At 49.0% G+C, this 14336-nt stretch overlaps 1 protein-coding gene across 1 annotated transcript; it reads left to right on the top strand.

Annotated features, from left to right (window-relative positions):
- Window positions 1–4384: 4384 nt before the first annotated feature.
- On the top strand, window positions 4385–13955 carry LOC139234765 (beta-microseminoprotein-like). The gene is made up of 4 exons (XM_070865457.1): window positions 4385–4516; window positions 7640–7724; window positions 11641–11743; window positions 13704–13955. The coding sequence occupies exons 1-4, from the start codon at window positions 4508–4510 to the stop codon at window positions 13810–13812; spliced, it is 306 nt and encodes a 101-aa protein (XP_070721558.1). The 5' UTR covers window positions 4385–4507; the 3' UTR covers window positions 13813–13955.
- The last annotated feature ends 381 nt before the right edge of the window (window positions 13956–14336 follow it).

Here is a 14336-nt window from a genome sequence, read left to right as displayed (position 1 = left end):
AATTTGCACACAGCATGCTCCCACAAACAGCAATGTGATAATGACCCACATAATCTGTTTTTTGTTACGTTGATTGAGAGTTAAATATTGGCTCAGGACACCGGGGAGAACTCCCCTGTGTCTTGTATTCAACCAGCATTGTAACCCATGTATAATCCGACCTAAGTTGTACACTGAGAACAATGACCACTAGATGGTGAACTTGTGGGAGACACTCCTAACCTAGACCTTCAGATATAAAAGGGGAAGCTCCACCCACTTTCTGCACTTGAGTGCTATGAAATAAAGGACCGGTCACAGACTGACCTTCTCTCAAGCATGGGTCTCGTGTGCATTTATACTGTATAGTAAGGATGTATTACCCTGCTCTTCTTTGAAATAGTGCCGTGGGATCTTTTACGTCCACCTGAGAGAGCAGACGGGGCCTCCGAAAGACGTCACCCCTGACAGTACAGTGCTCCCTCAGCACTGCACTGGAGTGTCAGCCTAGATTTATGTGCTCAAGTCACTGGAGCTGAATGGCCTCCTCCTGTCCCTCTGTTCCGATATCGGCGTTCCTTCCCCATGGCGAGGGCAGAATCCTGGAAACCTTGACCTAACAACACTGTGGGAGCACCTCCGCTTCGTCAGGACAACGAGGGATGGGCAATAAATGGCAGCCTTGCCAGCGACACCCACATCCAGAGCATGAATTTATTTTTTTAAGACGATACAGCCTCTGGTGATGACCTACAAGGTGCCTTGGGAGAGGACTGAGCCACGGTCCTGGGGTGACATCAAGTCAACAATGAAAAGGGTTTTATCCAGCGCAGTTGAGAGGGAATACACACATTGAAACCACAGTTCCCCTCAAACAGGCAAAGTACGATTGGGAACAAATGCCCCGATCCTCGTCCAGAGACAGCACACGGCATAAACAACAACAACAACTTTTATTTATATAGCGCCTTTAACGTAGTAAAATGTCCCAAGGCGCTTCACAGCAGTGTTATAAGACAAAACAGATAAATGACACCGAGCCGCATAAGGAGAAATTAGCGCAGGTGACCAAAAGCTTGTTCAAAGAGGTAGGTCTTAAATAGCGTCTTAAAGGAGGAAAGAGAGGCGGAGAGGTTTAGGGATGGAATTCCAGACCTTGGGGCCCAGGCAGCAGAAGGCACGGCCACCCATGGTTGAGCGATTATAATCAGAGATGCTCAAGGAGGCAGAATTAGAGGAGCGGAGACATCTCGGGGGGGTTGTGGGACTGGAGGAGATTACAGAGATAGGGAGGGGCGAGGGCCATAGAGGGATTTGAAAATCAGGATGAGAATTTTGAAATCGAGGCGTTGCTTAACCAGGAGCCGGTGTCAGTCAGCGAGCACAGGGGGTGATGGGTGAGCGGGACTTGGCGCGAGTTAGGACACGGGGCTGCCGAGTTCTGGATCATCTCTAGTTGATGTAGGGTAGAATGTGGGAGGCCAGGACAGGACGAGCAGCACTGCAAGGCTCAGCCACTGTGCCAGTTCTCCCTGCACCCTGTGTATTGTACACGATGTCCGAATGTAATGACGCTCTCAGTACTGATGCAACACAATTGTAATTACAAAGAGGACAAGATCATAACATACTGCTTTTAAAGTTACAAGGATATCGTCAGATAGCCTTGACTGAGGTCACGTGACATTCTTTGACAGGCTCCTTAAACAACAACGCAAAATTGGGGGTTCCTTTCCTACATTAGGGAAGGAGTGAAGGGTTGTGGAGAGCGGGCAGGGAAGTGGAGTTTCAAGCCACATTTTCTGTAGAATGAAGAAACTGGCCCCGGGGCGGGGGGTGGGGGAAATGGGGCATTCCAACTTACTCGGACTCCCCTCATAGAACAGGGAGTAAAGGGTTATGGGAAGTGGGCAGGTAAATGGAGCTGAGTCCATGATCAGCCATGATCTTAATGAATGGCGGCGCAGGCTCGAGGGGCCAAATGGCCTACTCCTGCTCCCATTTCTTATGTTCTTATTACAACAGTGACTACACTCCAAAAGTATTTTTTTGGCTGTAAAGCGCTTTGAGACATCCGGTGGTCGTGAAAGGCGCTATATAAATCTAAGTCTTTCATTTTCATTTTCTTTCTCGGGAGTTTCTTTTCCAGCCAGTCAATCTGAGATGTTCCTTCTGTATTTTGCAAACACAAAAGCAAAGACAATTTTAAAAGAAAGGCAACACAAGAAAACTTAGATCAAGAGAAGCCCATTCATTCCAGGTCTAGGGTCAGCCGTGGCTCAATGGGTAGCACCCTCGCCTCTGAGTCAGAAGTTTGTGGGATCAAATCCCACTCTAGAGACTTGAGCACAAAAATCTAGGCTGACCCTCTCAGGGGAGTGCTGCACTGTCGGAGGTGCCGTCTGAGACGTTAAACCGAGGCCCCGTCTGCTCTCTCAGGTAGGTGTAAAAGATCCCGTTGCACTATTTCGAAGAAGGGCAGGGGGAGTTATCCCTGGGGCCAATATTTATCCCTCAAGCAACATAACAAAAACAGATTATCTGCTCGTTATTACATTGCTGTTTGTGGGAGTTTGCTGTGCGCAAATTGGTTTAATAGAGGTGTTCAAAACCATGAAGGGGTTAGATAGAGTCAATCAAGAGAAAGTGTTTCCAATGGCTGAAAGGTCGATAACCAGAGGACACAGATTTAAGGTGATTGGCAAAAGAAACAGGAAAAAACATTTATGCAACAAGTGGTTAGGAGTTGGAATGCATGGCCTGATAGGGGGGGTGGATACAAATTCAATCATAGCCTTCCAAAAAAGAATTGGATAAATACTTGGAAGGAGAAAAAATTGCAGAGAAGTGGGGAAAGAGCGGGGAATGGGACTGACTGGATTGCTCGTCGAAAGAGCTGGCACAGACTCGATGGGCCGAATGGCCTTCTTCTGTGCAGTTATATTTTCTGATTCTCTGATTGTATGAAATGAATCCGGCAGGCAAGAGTTAGCAAAAAGGCTGTGTTTCTTATTTCACTTTTAACAAAGTCCGAGCAGATTCTCTAACAACTTCCCCAACCAAAAGACCGAAAATTATCTTTAATTACAGGCCAACACCAAGCCTGGGACTCACAGCCAGTTCTAAGAATAACTTATTCCAAAACACTGGTCTCGGTCATTATAATTACAAAGCAGAACTTGGGAGGATCTTTGGTTGGTTTTAAATGTTTGCATATTTTACTCTCTCTCCCCTCGCCCTGTGCACTTTTCTCAGAGATCAGACAAATAATCTGCTCCCAACCCTTTGCCAATGGGATCTGCATTAATGGCACCACACTTGCCTCTGAGTCAGAAGGTTGTGGGTTCAAGTCCCACTGCAGGGACTTGAGCACAAAAATCTAGGCTGACACTCCCAGTGCAGTGCTGAGGAAGTGCCGCACTGTCGGAGGTGCCGTTTTCCGGATGAAACATTAAACCGAGGCCCCGTCTGTTCTCTCAGGTGGGCGTAAAAGATCCCACGGCACTATTTCAAAGAAGAGCAGGGGAGTTCTCCCCAGTGTCCTGGGGCCAATATTTATCCATCAATCAACATAACAAACAAAAAACAGATTTATCTGGTCATTGTCACATTGCTGTTTGTGGGAGCTTGCTGTGCGCAAATTGGCTGTTACGTTTCCTACATTACAACAGTGATGCACTCCAAAAAGTACTTCATTGGCTGTAAAGCGCTTTGGGACATTCTGAGATCATGAAAGGCGCTCTATAAATGCACGTCTTTCTCTATTCAAAGCCACAAGTGGTCTCTGTCGTGGAGTTTTGCTGCCACCCTTGTCTTCCCACCTACTGTCCCACCCCCCACCCTCTCCCTATGGCTCATCAGTTGTAAGTGCCAGCTAGGCTCAGTCAGCAGCAATCTTGCCTACAAGGCTAAATTTCAGCTGATACTTCAGCACGGCATCGGCAGAGGTGCCACCTGGCGGAAGAAATATTAAACTGATATTAAACTCCCTCGTCCACTTGGTTGAGATGGATGTCAAAGGTCCCGTGACTCTACTTGAAGTCCTCTCCGTGTCGTACAGCCTCCCTCCTCACTCAGCACTGCCAAACAACAGATTAACTGGCCAGTCAGCTCATTGCCGTCCGTGGGTCGACATTGTATGCAGACCACACTTCAGAAGTACCCCATTGGCTGGAACGCACTTTGGGACGTCCTGAGGTTGCAACGGCCGCTATATAAATGCAAGTTGTTTCTTTTCTTACAGTGGCTGGAGGGTCACCAACAGGCTCGCCTGTCTCTCTTATCTCTGTCCTTCTCCTGACAGGACACACGGAGCTCACTCTCGCTTCATGTTGCAACTGTTGCGCAGCGGGCTCTGATCGAGAGGGCTTTTGGTGTCGCTCGGTGGAATCGAGGGAGTGCAAGGAAGGTTTGCTGCTGGCACCTTTGCCGTCCATGCAGATTTGGCTGAAATCCTTCTCCAGCATCAGAAGCCCGCAGCGACCATCCTCAAAAGGGACCTTGCTGAAGATTTCAGAGAGCAGCGATCATGGCACAGGTCAGTCCAGGCTCCCGTTTAACACTGAACTAACGTGTAAACGCTTGGTGGGTTGTTTGAGCGCTCTGCTGCAGTCAGTCTATACGGAGGAGTCCAGGACAAGGGGACGTTCCCTTAGAATCAGAGCCAGGCCATTCAGGAGAGATGTTAGGAAACACTTCTTCACACAAAGGGTGCCAAATGTTTGGGACTCTCCCCCACAAAGAGCAGTCGATGCTGGCTCAATTAATCATTCTAAATCTGACAGCGATAGATTTTTGCTAGCCTAGGGTATAAAAGGATGTGGAGCCAAAGTGGGTGGAGAGGGTTAAGATACAGATCAGCCATGATCTCATCGAATGGCTGAACAGACTCAAGGGGCTGAATTGCCTCCTATGCTTTGCTTCTATGTTTTAGTTCAAGTCCCACTCCAGGGACTCGAGCACATAAATCTAGGCTGACACTCCCAGCGCAGTGCTGAGGGAGCGCTGCACGGTCGGAAGGTGCCGTCTTTCCGATGAGACGTTAAACCGAGGCCCCGTCTGCTCTCTCAGGTGGACGTAAAAGATCCCATGGCACTATTTCGAAGAAGAGCAGTGGGGAGTTACCCCTGGTGTCCCGGGCAATATTTATCCCTCAATCAACATAACAAAAACAGATTATCTGGTCATTATCATATTGCTGTTTGTGGGAGCTTGCTGTACGCAAGTCGGCTGCCGCGTTTCCCACATTACAACAATGACTACACTCCAAAAGTACTTCATTGGCTGTAAAGTGCTTTGAGACGTCCGGTGGTTGTGAAAGGCGCTATATATTATTCCAAGCCTTTCTTTCTTTCTCTTAAATAATCCAAGATATGCAGGTTTCTGGGCAAAGAGCAAGTGGAGTGAGAATAACTGGTAGCTCTTTTCGAGAGATGGCACAAGTACGATGGGCCAAACGGCCTCCTTCAGTGCTGTACGACACTGCACTGTGCGACTTTAAGATGATTGGTCCGTGGCTCGATCAATGAATTCACCAGCCGAGCCATTCAATCAGGAAGGTCCGAGTTTCAATCACTGGTCCACAGAGATAGGGAGGGGTGTGGGCCATGGAGGGATTTGAAAACATAATGGGAATTTTGAAATCGAGGCATTGCTTAACTGGGAGCCAATGTAGGTCAACGAGCACCGGGGTGATGGGTGAGCGGGACTCGGTGCGAGTTAGGTCATGGGGCAGCCGAGTTTTGGATGAGCTCAAGTTTTAGGCAGGGTAGAATGTGGGAGGCCAGCCAGGCGTGCTCGACCTCAACTCCACCTTATTCCCAGCAGCGTGTACCCTGCGTAGATTCCTTGGCAGAGCATGGACAGGAAGGACGGGCCCCTGGGGGAGGCAATGTGCGAACTCGGAACCTTGGTGAGGGGAACAAAATAACAGATAGCCATCGATCGGTAACTGGTGGTAGCCTGACTATACGGAGGTGGGCGGGGTGGCAAAATTCACCACGGGGTGGGGGGACTCTTTCGTTTCTGAGAGTATTGGATGGCGTATAAGATGGGCAGCTGATGCACTCTTGCCCGTTTTGGGGCAAGGTGAACATCAGCCCCATCCTCATAAAGAATTCAGGAGAAACCTCCTTACCCAGAGAGTGTGAGAATGTGGAACTTGCTGCCACAGGGAGTGGTTGAGGCGAATAGTATCGATGGATTTAAGGGGAAGCCGGATAAACACATGAGGGAGAAAGGAATAGAAGGATATGTTGATGGGGTGAGATGGAGAAGGGGTGGGAGGAGGCTGGTGAGGAGCATAAACACCGGCAGGGACCTGTGGGCCAAATGGCCTGTTTCTGTGCTGTAAATACAGTGTGGCCACACTTCCCAGCATTGCGGGTGCACGTCTTCAAGTGGATGCGGAGCTCAGGTTGTTTGGATGGGTATCAGAGGGGTTGGGGCAGACGGTGGGATTTCAACTGCCCTCCTTTGCATCTGGCCGTGGGACGAAGGAAAGAGTCAGCTAATTTTTTTTTTTTTTTATTCATTCACGGGATGTGGACATCACCCGGCATTTATTGCCAGTCCCTAATTGCCCTCGAGGAGGTGATGGTGAGTCGCCTTCTTGAACCACTGCAGTCCATGTGGCAGTATACTTCTTTGTAGCGATGTGGTACAACTGAGTGGCTCACTGGGCCATTAAGAATCAGTCAGTCATAGGCGGTCCCTCGAACGAGGATGGCTTGCTTCCACAAGTTCACAGATGTTTCAATGAAGGACCCGATGTTCCAGGTCCTGAACTCCAATTGAAAGGGTGGAAGATGCCTATGCGTAGATTTTTTTAACGTGTGGTGACCATTGCACCTCAGCCACCACACAGGCTTGACAAAGCTAGGCCTTTATCCAGTGGCAAGGGTTAATCAGGATGACTGGAGACCTGCTCTGTTGCACGGAACTAGTACGCACTCATATCGCAGTGTGGGCTGGCCTGTGCTGCCCCTGGGCCCCCGGCTCTTCTGGGCCCCGTACCCTCATTTGCCGCACCTCCACCACGATCTCTCGCCGCTCCTCCGCCACAAACAAGTTAAGAGTCAACCACATTGCTGTGGGTCTGGGATCACATATAGGCCAGATCGGGTAAGGGCGGCAGATTTTCTTCCCTGAAGGACCAGACGGGTCAGTTTCATGGCCACCATTACTGGCACTCGCTTATTAATCCAGGTTTATTTAATTAACTGAATTTTTCATTCCCCCAGCCGTGGTGGGGATTTAAACTCGTTTCTGTGGATCATTAGGCCAGGCCTCTGGATTACTAGTCCAGTAACATAACCACTAGGCTATCTTACCCTATGAAGCTCTTCCCCGAGGCAAGCCACATCTGACTACACGGGGTAATTACAGAGCTCTCTTCAACGCCCACACAGGAGTCCTTGGGAGACAGAACTTGCGGCAATGGCAGCGTCAGCCAGGCAATTTGGTGCTCCAGTCCCTGGAGTGGGACTTGAACCCACGATCTTCTGACTCAGGGGGGCCGGAGGGCTGCCCACTGAGTCACAGCTACATCAGGGCAGGCAGGTGGTGTTGTTCTTTTACAGGAAGGTCAAGGCAAGAAACAACCAGAGCCGCTCGTTACAGATCCCACCTCCTACCCTTCAATATCTCTTGTTCTTGACAGAGCGCCCTTGCATGCATCATCCTGCTTCTGTTGACCTTTGACATGGGCAACGCTGACTGCAAGTTCGTAATGAAGACAGAATCGGGTAAGTCAGTGCCTTTATTAAATTATTAGTACCCCGGCCACTCTCTACTGTTTCTTCGAGGTATCGAATTTCCCAGGGGCAGGGTCGCAAGGCTCTGCACAATGCTTTAGAGAGAGGTACACAGATTAAGGAGAGACTGGTGGTGACGTGATGAATTATAGACTGATCACTGACTTCAAAGTCACCCAGTCTAAAAGAAAGACTTGCATTTGTATAGCGCCTCAGGACATCCCAAATGCTTTACAGCCAATGAAGCATCTCTTTTTTTTAAAAAGTGTAGTCACTGTTGTAATGTGGGCAACGCGGCAGCCAATTTGTGCACAGCAAGCTCCCACAAACAGCAATATGATAATGACCAGATAATCTGTGTCAGTGATGTTGAATGAGGGATAACTATTGGCCCATGACACCAGGGAGAACTAACCTGCTCTTCTTCAAAATAGTGCCATGGGATCTTTTACACCCACTTGAGAGAGCAGACGGGGCCTCGTCCGAAAGACAGCAGCTCCGACAGTGCAGCGCTCCCTCATCACTGCTGTGGAGTGCCAGCCTGGATTATGGGCTCAAGTCTCTGAAGTGGGACTTGAACACATGAGCCCCCACCCCTGTCTTTCAGGTGGACGTAAAAGATCCCGTGGCACTATTTCGAAGAAGAGCAGGGGAGTTCTCCCCGGTGTCCTGGCCAATATTTATCCCTCAGCCAACACCACTTTAAAAAAAACAGATAATCTGGTCATTATCACATTTCTGTTTGTGGGAGCGTTTCCTGCATTACAACAGTGACTACACTTCAAAAATACTTCATTGGCTGGAAAGCGCTTTCAGACATCCTGAGTGTCTGCTATAGAAATGCACGTCCTTTTCTTTTCCTGTAAACACAATTCTTCTTTCGAAAGGAAGAAGAATGAATGTATTTTGTTGACTTATTTCGTACACGACAATCCCATTCTTCAATTATATTTAATTCTGCAGTGGTGGAGTTTTCAGTAATGAAAGTATTTGATTCTCAGTGACAATTTGCTCGCTGCTAACAGGCTTTATCTCATTGCATGTTTCAAGGTCATAGAAACATAGAAACATAGAAAATAGATGCAGGAGTAGGCCATTCGGCCCTTCGAGCCTGCACCACCATTCAATATAATCATGGCTGATCATGTAAGTTCAGTACCCCATTCCTGCTTTCTTTCCATACCCCATGATCTCTTTTGCCGTAAGGGCCACGTCTGGGGAACATGTGTCACACTGAGGAACATTTCTGCCCTATAACATCGCTGTCTCCGCTCTTGCCTCAGCTCATCCGCTGCTGAAGCCCTCATCCATGCCTTTGTTACCTCTAGATCTCAATAATCCAACTCACTCCTGGCTGGGCTCCCACATTCTACCCTACGTAAACTTGAGGCGATCCAAAACTCAGCTGCCCATGTCCTAATTCACACCAAGTCCCGCTCACACATCACCCCCTGTGCTCGCTGACCAACATTGGCTCCCGGTTAAACAACGCCTCGATTTTAAAATTATCATCCTTATTTTCGAATCCCTCCATGGCCCTCGTCCCTCCCTCTCTCTGTGATCTCCTCTAGCCCCACAACCCCGAGATGTCTGCACTCCTCTAATTCTGTCCTCTTGAGCATCCCTGATTATAATCGCTCAACCATTGGTGGCCATGCCTTCTGTTGCCTGGGCCCCAAACTCTGGAACTCCCTGCCTAAACCTCTCCGCCTCTCTTTCCTCCTTCAAGACGCTCCTTAAAACCTACCTCTTTGACCAAGCTTTTGTCATCTGCGCTAATTTCTACTTATGCAGCTCGGTGTCAAATTTCTATCGCGTAACCCTCCTGTGAAGCGCCTTGGGACGTTTCGCTATGTTAAAGGCGCTATATAAATGAAAGTTGGTGGTGTGTCACACTGTGCAACAACAGGTCCTGTGTGACACAGCTTTCACTGACACTGTTGATACTGTACACTGCAAGACTCACAACAATTCCACTTCTCTTAAGTACACAAGGGGGAAAGGAATAGAAGGACATTTTGACAGGGGTGAGGTGAAGTTGGGTGGGAGTCGGCTTGCGTGGAGCCTAAATACCGGCACGGACCAGTTGGGCTGAATGGCCTGTTTCTGTGCTGTAAATTTCATGCAATCCTCATGTAACATTCAACAGGGCACAGTTATTAAATATAGAATATGCACAGATTGAACAGAAGCTGAGAATGAAGAGAAAGCAGAAATGAAACTGCAGATACTGGAAGGCATAGGGTACGGGGAGAGGGCAGGGGAGTGGGACTAGCTGAGGTGCTCCTGCAGACAGCCAGCACGGGCTCAACGTCCGAATGGCCTCCTTCTGTGCGGTAACCATTCCTAATCCAACACAAACCAGAATAGGCTCAGCGGTGACCACTCCTGAAATGTTGACCCTCATATCATAGGCAGTCCCTCGGAATCGAGGAAGACTTACTTCCACTCTTAAAATGAGTCCTTAGGTGGCTGAACAGTCACAGGTGGGACAGATAGTCGTTGAAGGAAAGGGTGGGTGGGACTGGTTTGCCGCACGCTCTTTCTGCTGCCTGCGCTTGATTTCTGCACGCTCTCGGCGATTAGACTCGAGGTGCTCAGCGCCCTCCTGGATGCACTTCCTCCACTTAGGGCGGACTGGTCTTTGGCCAGAGAAATCCCAGGTGTCGGTGGGGATGTTGCACTTTTTCAGGGAGGTTTTGAGGGTATCCCTTTAACGTTTCCTCCACCCACCTTTGGCTCGTTTTCCGTGAAGGAGTTCCAAGTAGAGCGCTTGCTTTGGGAGTTTCGGGTCGGGCATGCAGGCAATGTGGCCCACCCAGCGGAGCTGATCGAGCGTGGTCAGTGCTTCAATGCTAGGGATGTTGGCCTGGTCGAGGACGCTAATGTTGATGCATCTGTCCTCCCAGGGGATTTGTAGGATCTTGCGGAGGCCTTGTTGGTGGTATTTCTCCACCGATTTGAGGTGTCTACTGTGCATGGTCCATGTCTCTGAGCCATACAGGAGGGCGGTCCAAGGAACCGGAAAGACCCGCTGGACGTTTGGGGGCCATTTCAAATGCTGTTGGTTCAGAAGAGCTGTCTCACTTGCAGTAGCTGGGTTCCGGACACCAGAGGACATCAGTGCCCTTATAATGAATATTTCAATGGAGCCTCACTCCAGCAGCAGACGCTGATCTGTGGCACCGTGGTGATAGTGGCAATGATCAGAACGAAGCTGTACAGCCAGACAGACCCACTGTGCCACACCCTATACTGGTGGGTGCAACTGCCGCACGTCGCTTTGCCATTTTGCTGCACAGGTGTATCAGGAAAGGATTCCTGGGGTATCTTTAAAATCAGCAACCCATTGGCTGTTAAGGCAATAACAGCAACATTGCATTTATATAGCGCCTTTCACTCAGTAAAACGTCCTATGCTTTACAGGGACATCATCAAACAAAATTTGACACCGAGCCACATATTAGGACAGGGGCTTGATCAAAAAATTAGGCTTTAAGGGGCGTCTTAAAGAGGCGGAGAGGCATAGTGGTTTAGGGAGTGAATTCCAGAGTTTAAGGCCTCAGCAAGTGAAGGCACGGCCGCCAATGGCCAGATTTGGAGGGGCGCCGAAATTACAGAGGGTCGTAGGAGGTTACGGAGACAGGGAGGGGTGAGGTCATGAACTGATTTGTAACCGAGGATGAGAAGTTTAAAATCAAAGCGTTGCTCAACTGGGTGCCAATGTAGGCCAGCGAGCACAGGGGTGATGGACGAGAGGGACATCAGAATGAACGCCATCAATCCCCCGATGAACATCCCAGCTCTGTGTCGGGTGCGGCCACACCCCCGATTGGCTGAGGGGGGTCTAGAAACCTGTGAATGTTGACAGGGGAATTGTTTTGACACCGAGATTTCTTGCTTACAGAGTGCTTGGACAATGGACTGTCGTACAGCGTTGGTTCAATGTGGAAGAGCGAGGATTGCTACACGTGTTACTGTGGGAAAGTGACTGCAATATGCTGCACGGAGTAAGTCACTCACAGCTTGTTGAACTTGTGTGAGGGAGTCGAGGGATATGGGGAGCGGGCAGGGAAGTGGTAGAAGATCAGCCGTGATCTTATTGAATAGCGGAGCAGGCTCGAGGCGCCAAATGGCCGACTCCTGCTCCTATTTCTTATGTTAACCACAGGAAGAGTGGATGTTGTTTGCCGGAGTTGTTGTTGCAGGCTTTCAGGGTACGACCCAGGAAGTGCGGTCCCACCAGTGACGACGTGGCTCAGGGACGGAAGTCGAGCGGCAAGCCAGCGCCTGGAACTTCTCCCAACTTTTCATTGCAGGTGACTGGTGGTGTCATGGAGCAGGTAGAATCTATTCAGAGACTGTGTGTCCGGCACTCCATGACCAAGCACATCCGATAACCAAGGACATCACGTTCCCGTGTCACTGAGAATTCTGGTGCAGGAAGATTGGCAGGGGCAACAACCACACAGTGTCCTGGCCAAGATATGTCCTTCAGCCAACATCACGCAAACTGATGATCCCACTGCTGTGCGTGGGAGTTTGCTGTGCAAATTGTCTTCCGCGTTTCCCACATTGCAGCAGTGACTACACTTCAAATGTACTTCCTTGGCTGTAAAACGCTTTGGGATGTCCTGAAGTCCATGAAAGGCACTATATAAATGCATTCTGCAACAGCTGTGGCTCAGTGGGTAGCACTCTCGCCTCTGAGTCAGAAGGTTGTGGGTTCAAAACCAACTCCAGGGTCTTGAGCATAAAAATCTAGGCTGACACTCCCAGTGCGGTGCTGAGGGAGCACTGCACTGTCGGAGGTGCCATCTTTCAGATGAGATGTTAAACCAGAGTCTGCTCTCTCGGGTGGATGTAAAAGATCCCGTGGCACTATTTCAAAGAAGAGCAGGGGAATTATCCCCGGTGTCCTGGGGCCAATAGTTATCCCTCAATCAACATAACAAAAACAGATTATCTGGTCATTCTCATATTGCTGCTTGTTGTGTGCAAATTGGCTGCCGCGTTTCCTACATTCATCATAGGCGGTCTCTCATATCGAGGATGACTTGCTTCCACGCCAAAAAGGGATGAGTTCATAGGTGTTTCTCTGAAGGACCTAATATTCCAGGTCCCGAACTACATATTGAAGGGTGGAAGATGCCTGTGCGTGGATTTTTTTAATATATGATGGCCGTTGCTGTACCTGGCCATGCTCCAATCAGTCTTGACCTTGGTGACATCCAATCCAGTTGCCTTTTCACAGCCGTCGCTCTCCAGCACGCGCTGTACCTTGAAGTGGTATGCTCCTTTGAGGGGCTCAAAGGAGCAGCAGGTAACTCTCTCCTTGACTCACATCTCTATTCTGTAAGTCTCATACAGCTTCTATCATTCTCTCTCAGCACACCTATCCTTGTTTTGTTCCATTTTGTATATGCATTTTTAAGCATTTGCAATTGTGACTTGTTGGCTTTTTATACAGTGTCAACATCTGTACGATAGCATGGTAGTTATGTACAGGACCACAAATCCAGAGCCCTGGATAATGATCCGGCAAGTTCAAATCCCACCATGGCAGCTGGGGAATTTAAATTCAGTTAATTAAATAAATCTGCATTGGTGACCATGAAACTACCGGATTGTCGTAAAAACCCATCTGGCTGCCAAGTTTCCCACGTTACAACAGTGACTACACTCCAAAGATACTTCATTGGCTGTAAGGGCTTTTGAGACATCCGGTGGTCGTGAAAGGCGCTATATAAATGTATGTCTTTCTTTTCTCTTTCTATCCCTTAGTGCCACTATGGGGAATGCGCCGAGCTTATGTGCTCAAGTCGCAGAATTAGCCTTGAAGCTTGGCCAAGTAGAACCGATAAAACTCTTGTTGTTACTACAAAGGAGTTCGGGGGTGGGGGGGTGGGTGTGGGGAATACGGTTGTGAATTGCGATCACTGATCAGTGTCTCTTTTTCCCGACTGACAGATACGTCCAACCCCCAGACATCCCGGGTAACTGCGAGGCAGTCTTTGACAAGAGGCTTTGCAAATACAAGATCTACAGTAAAGACAACTCCAATATCCTGTGCGACTAGTGAATTCTGCGGCGAAACGGGACTGACCACGGAGACACAAAACGCCAAGACTCTTGGAAGCTGCTTTGCCCCGCGTCTCCGGAGGCACCCAGCATAGGCTGCGCACCTTTGGAACGCAGCCAGAACACCCAGTTATACTGAGAGATTGATCCATGGCTCCTCAGTAGCATTAGCTGCTGAAATGTCACGCTGTAACCCCATCAACAAATCTTGAATTAATTCAATAAATTGCCTTTGGTCTGCTTCTACTCAGAACACTAACAGAATTGAGCCATGCATGCTTAAAGCCTTTGCTTGAAATTCCGTAATAGTTCTCCCCTGTGTCCTGATCAATATTTATCCCTCAACCAACAGCACTAAAAAAAAAAACAGATTATCTGGTCATTACATGGTATTTACAGCACAGAAACAGGCCATTCGGACCTACTGGTCGGTGCCGGTGTTTATGCTCCACACCAGCCTCATCCCACCCCCTCTTCATCGCACCCCATCAACATATCCTTCCATTCCTTTCTCCCTCATGT

This window comes from Pristiophorus japonicus, chromosome 22, assembly GCF_044704955.1.
Source record: "Pristiophorus japonicus isolate sPriJap1 chromosome 22, sPriJap1.hap1, whole genome shotgun sequence".
Lineage (NCBI taxonomy): Eukaryota > Metazoa > Chordata > Chondrichthyes > Pristiophoridae > Pristiophorus > Pristiophorus japonicus.
Note: the sequence above shows the minus strand (reverse complement) of the source record. Positions and strands in the feature narration are given on the sequence as shown.

Excerpts from the sequence above, each read along its gene's own strand:
- LOC139234765 (XM_070865457.1), top strand. Across the intron at positions 7,725-11,640 it reads CGTAATGAAGACAGAATCGG|AGTGCTTGGACAATGGACTG; the intron begins GTAAGTCAGTGC and ends TCTTGCTTACAG. Across the intron at positions 11,744-13,703 it reads ACTGCAATATGCTGCACGGA|ATACGTCCAACCCCCAGACA; the intron begins GTAAGTCACTCA and ends CCCGACTGACAG.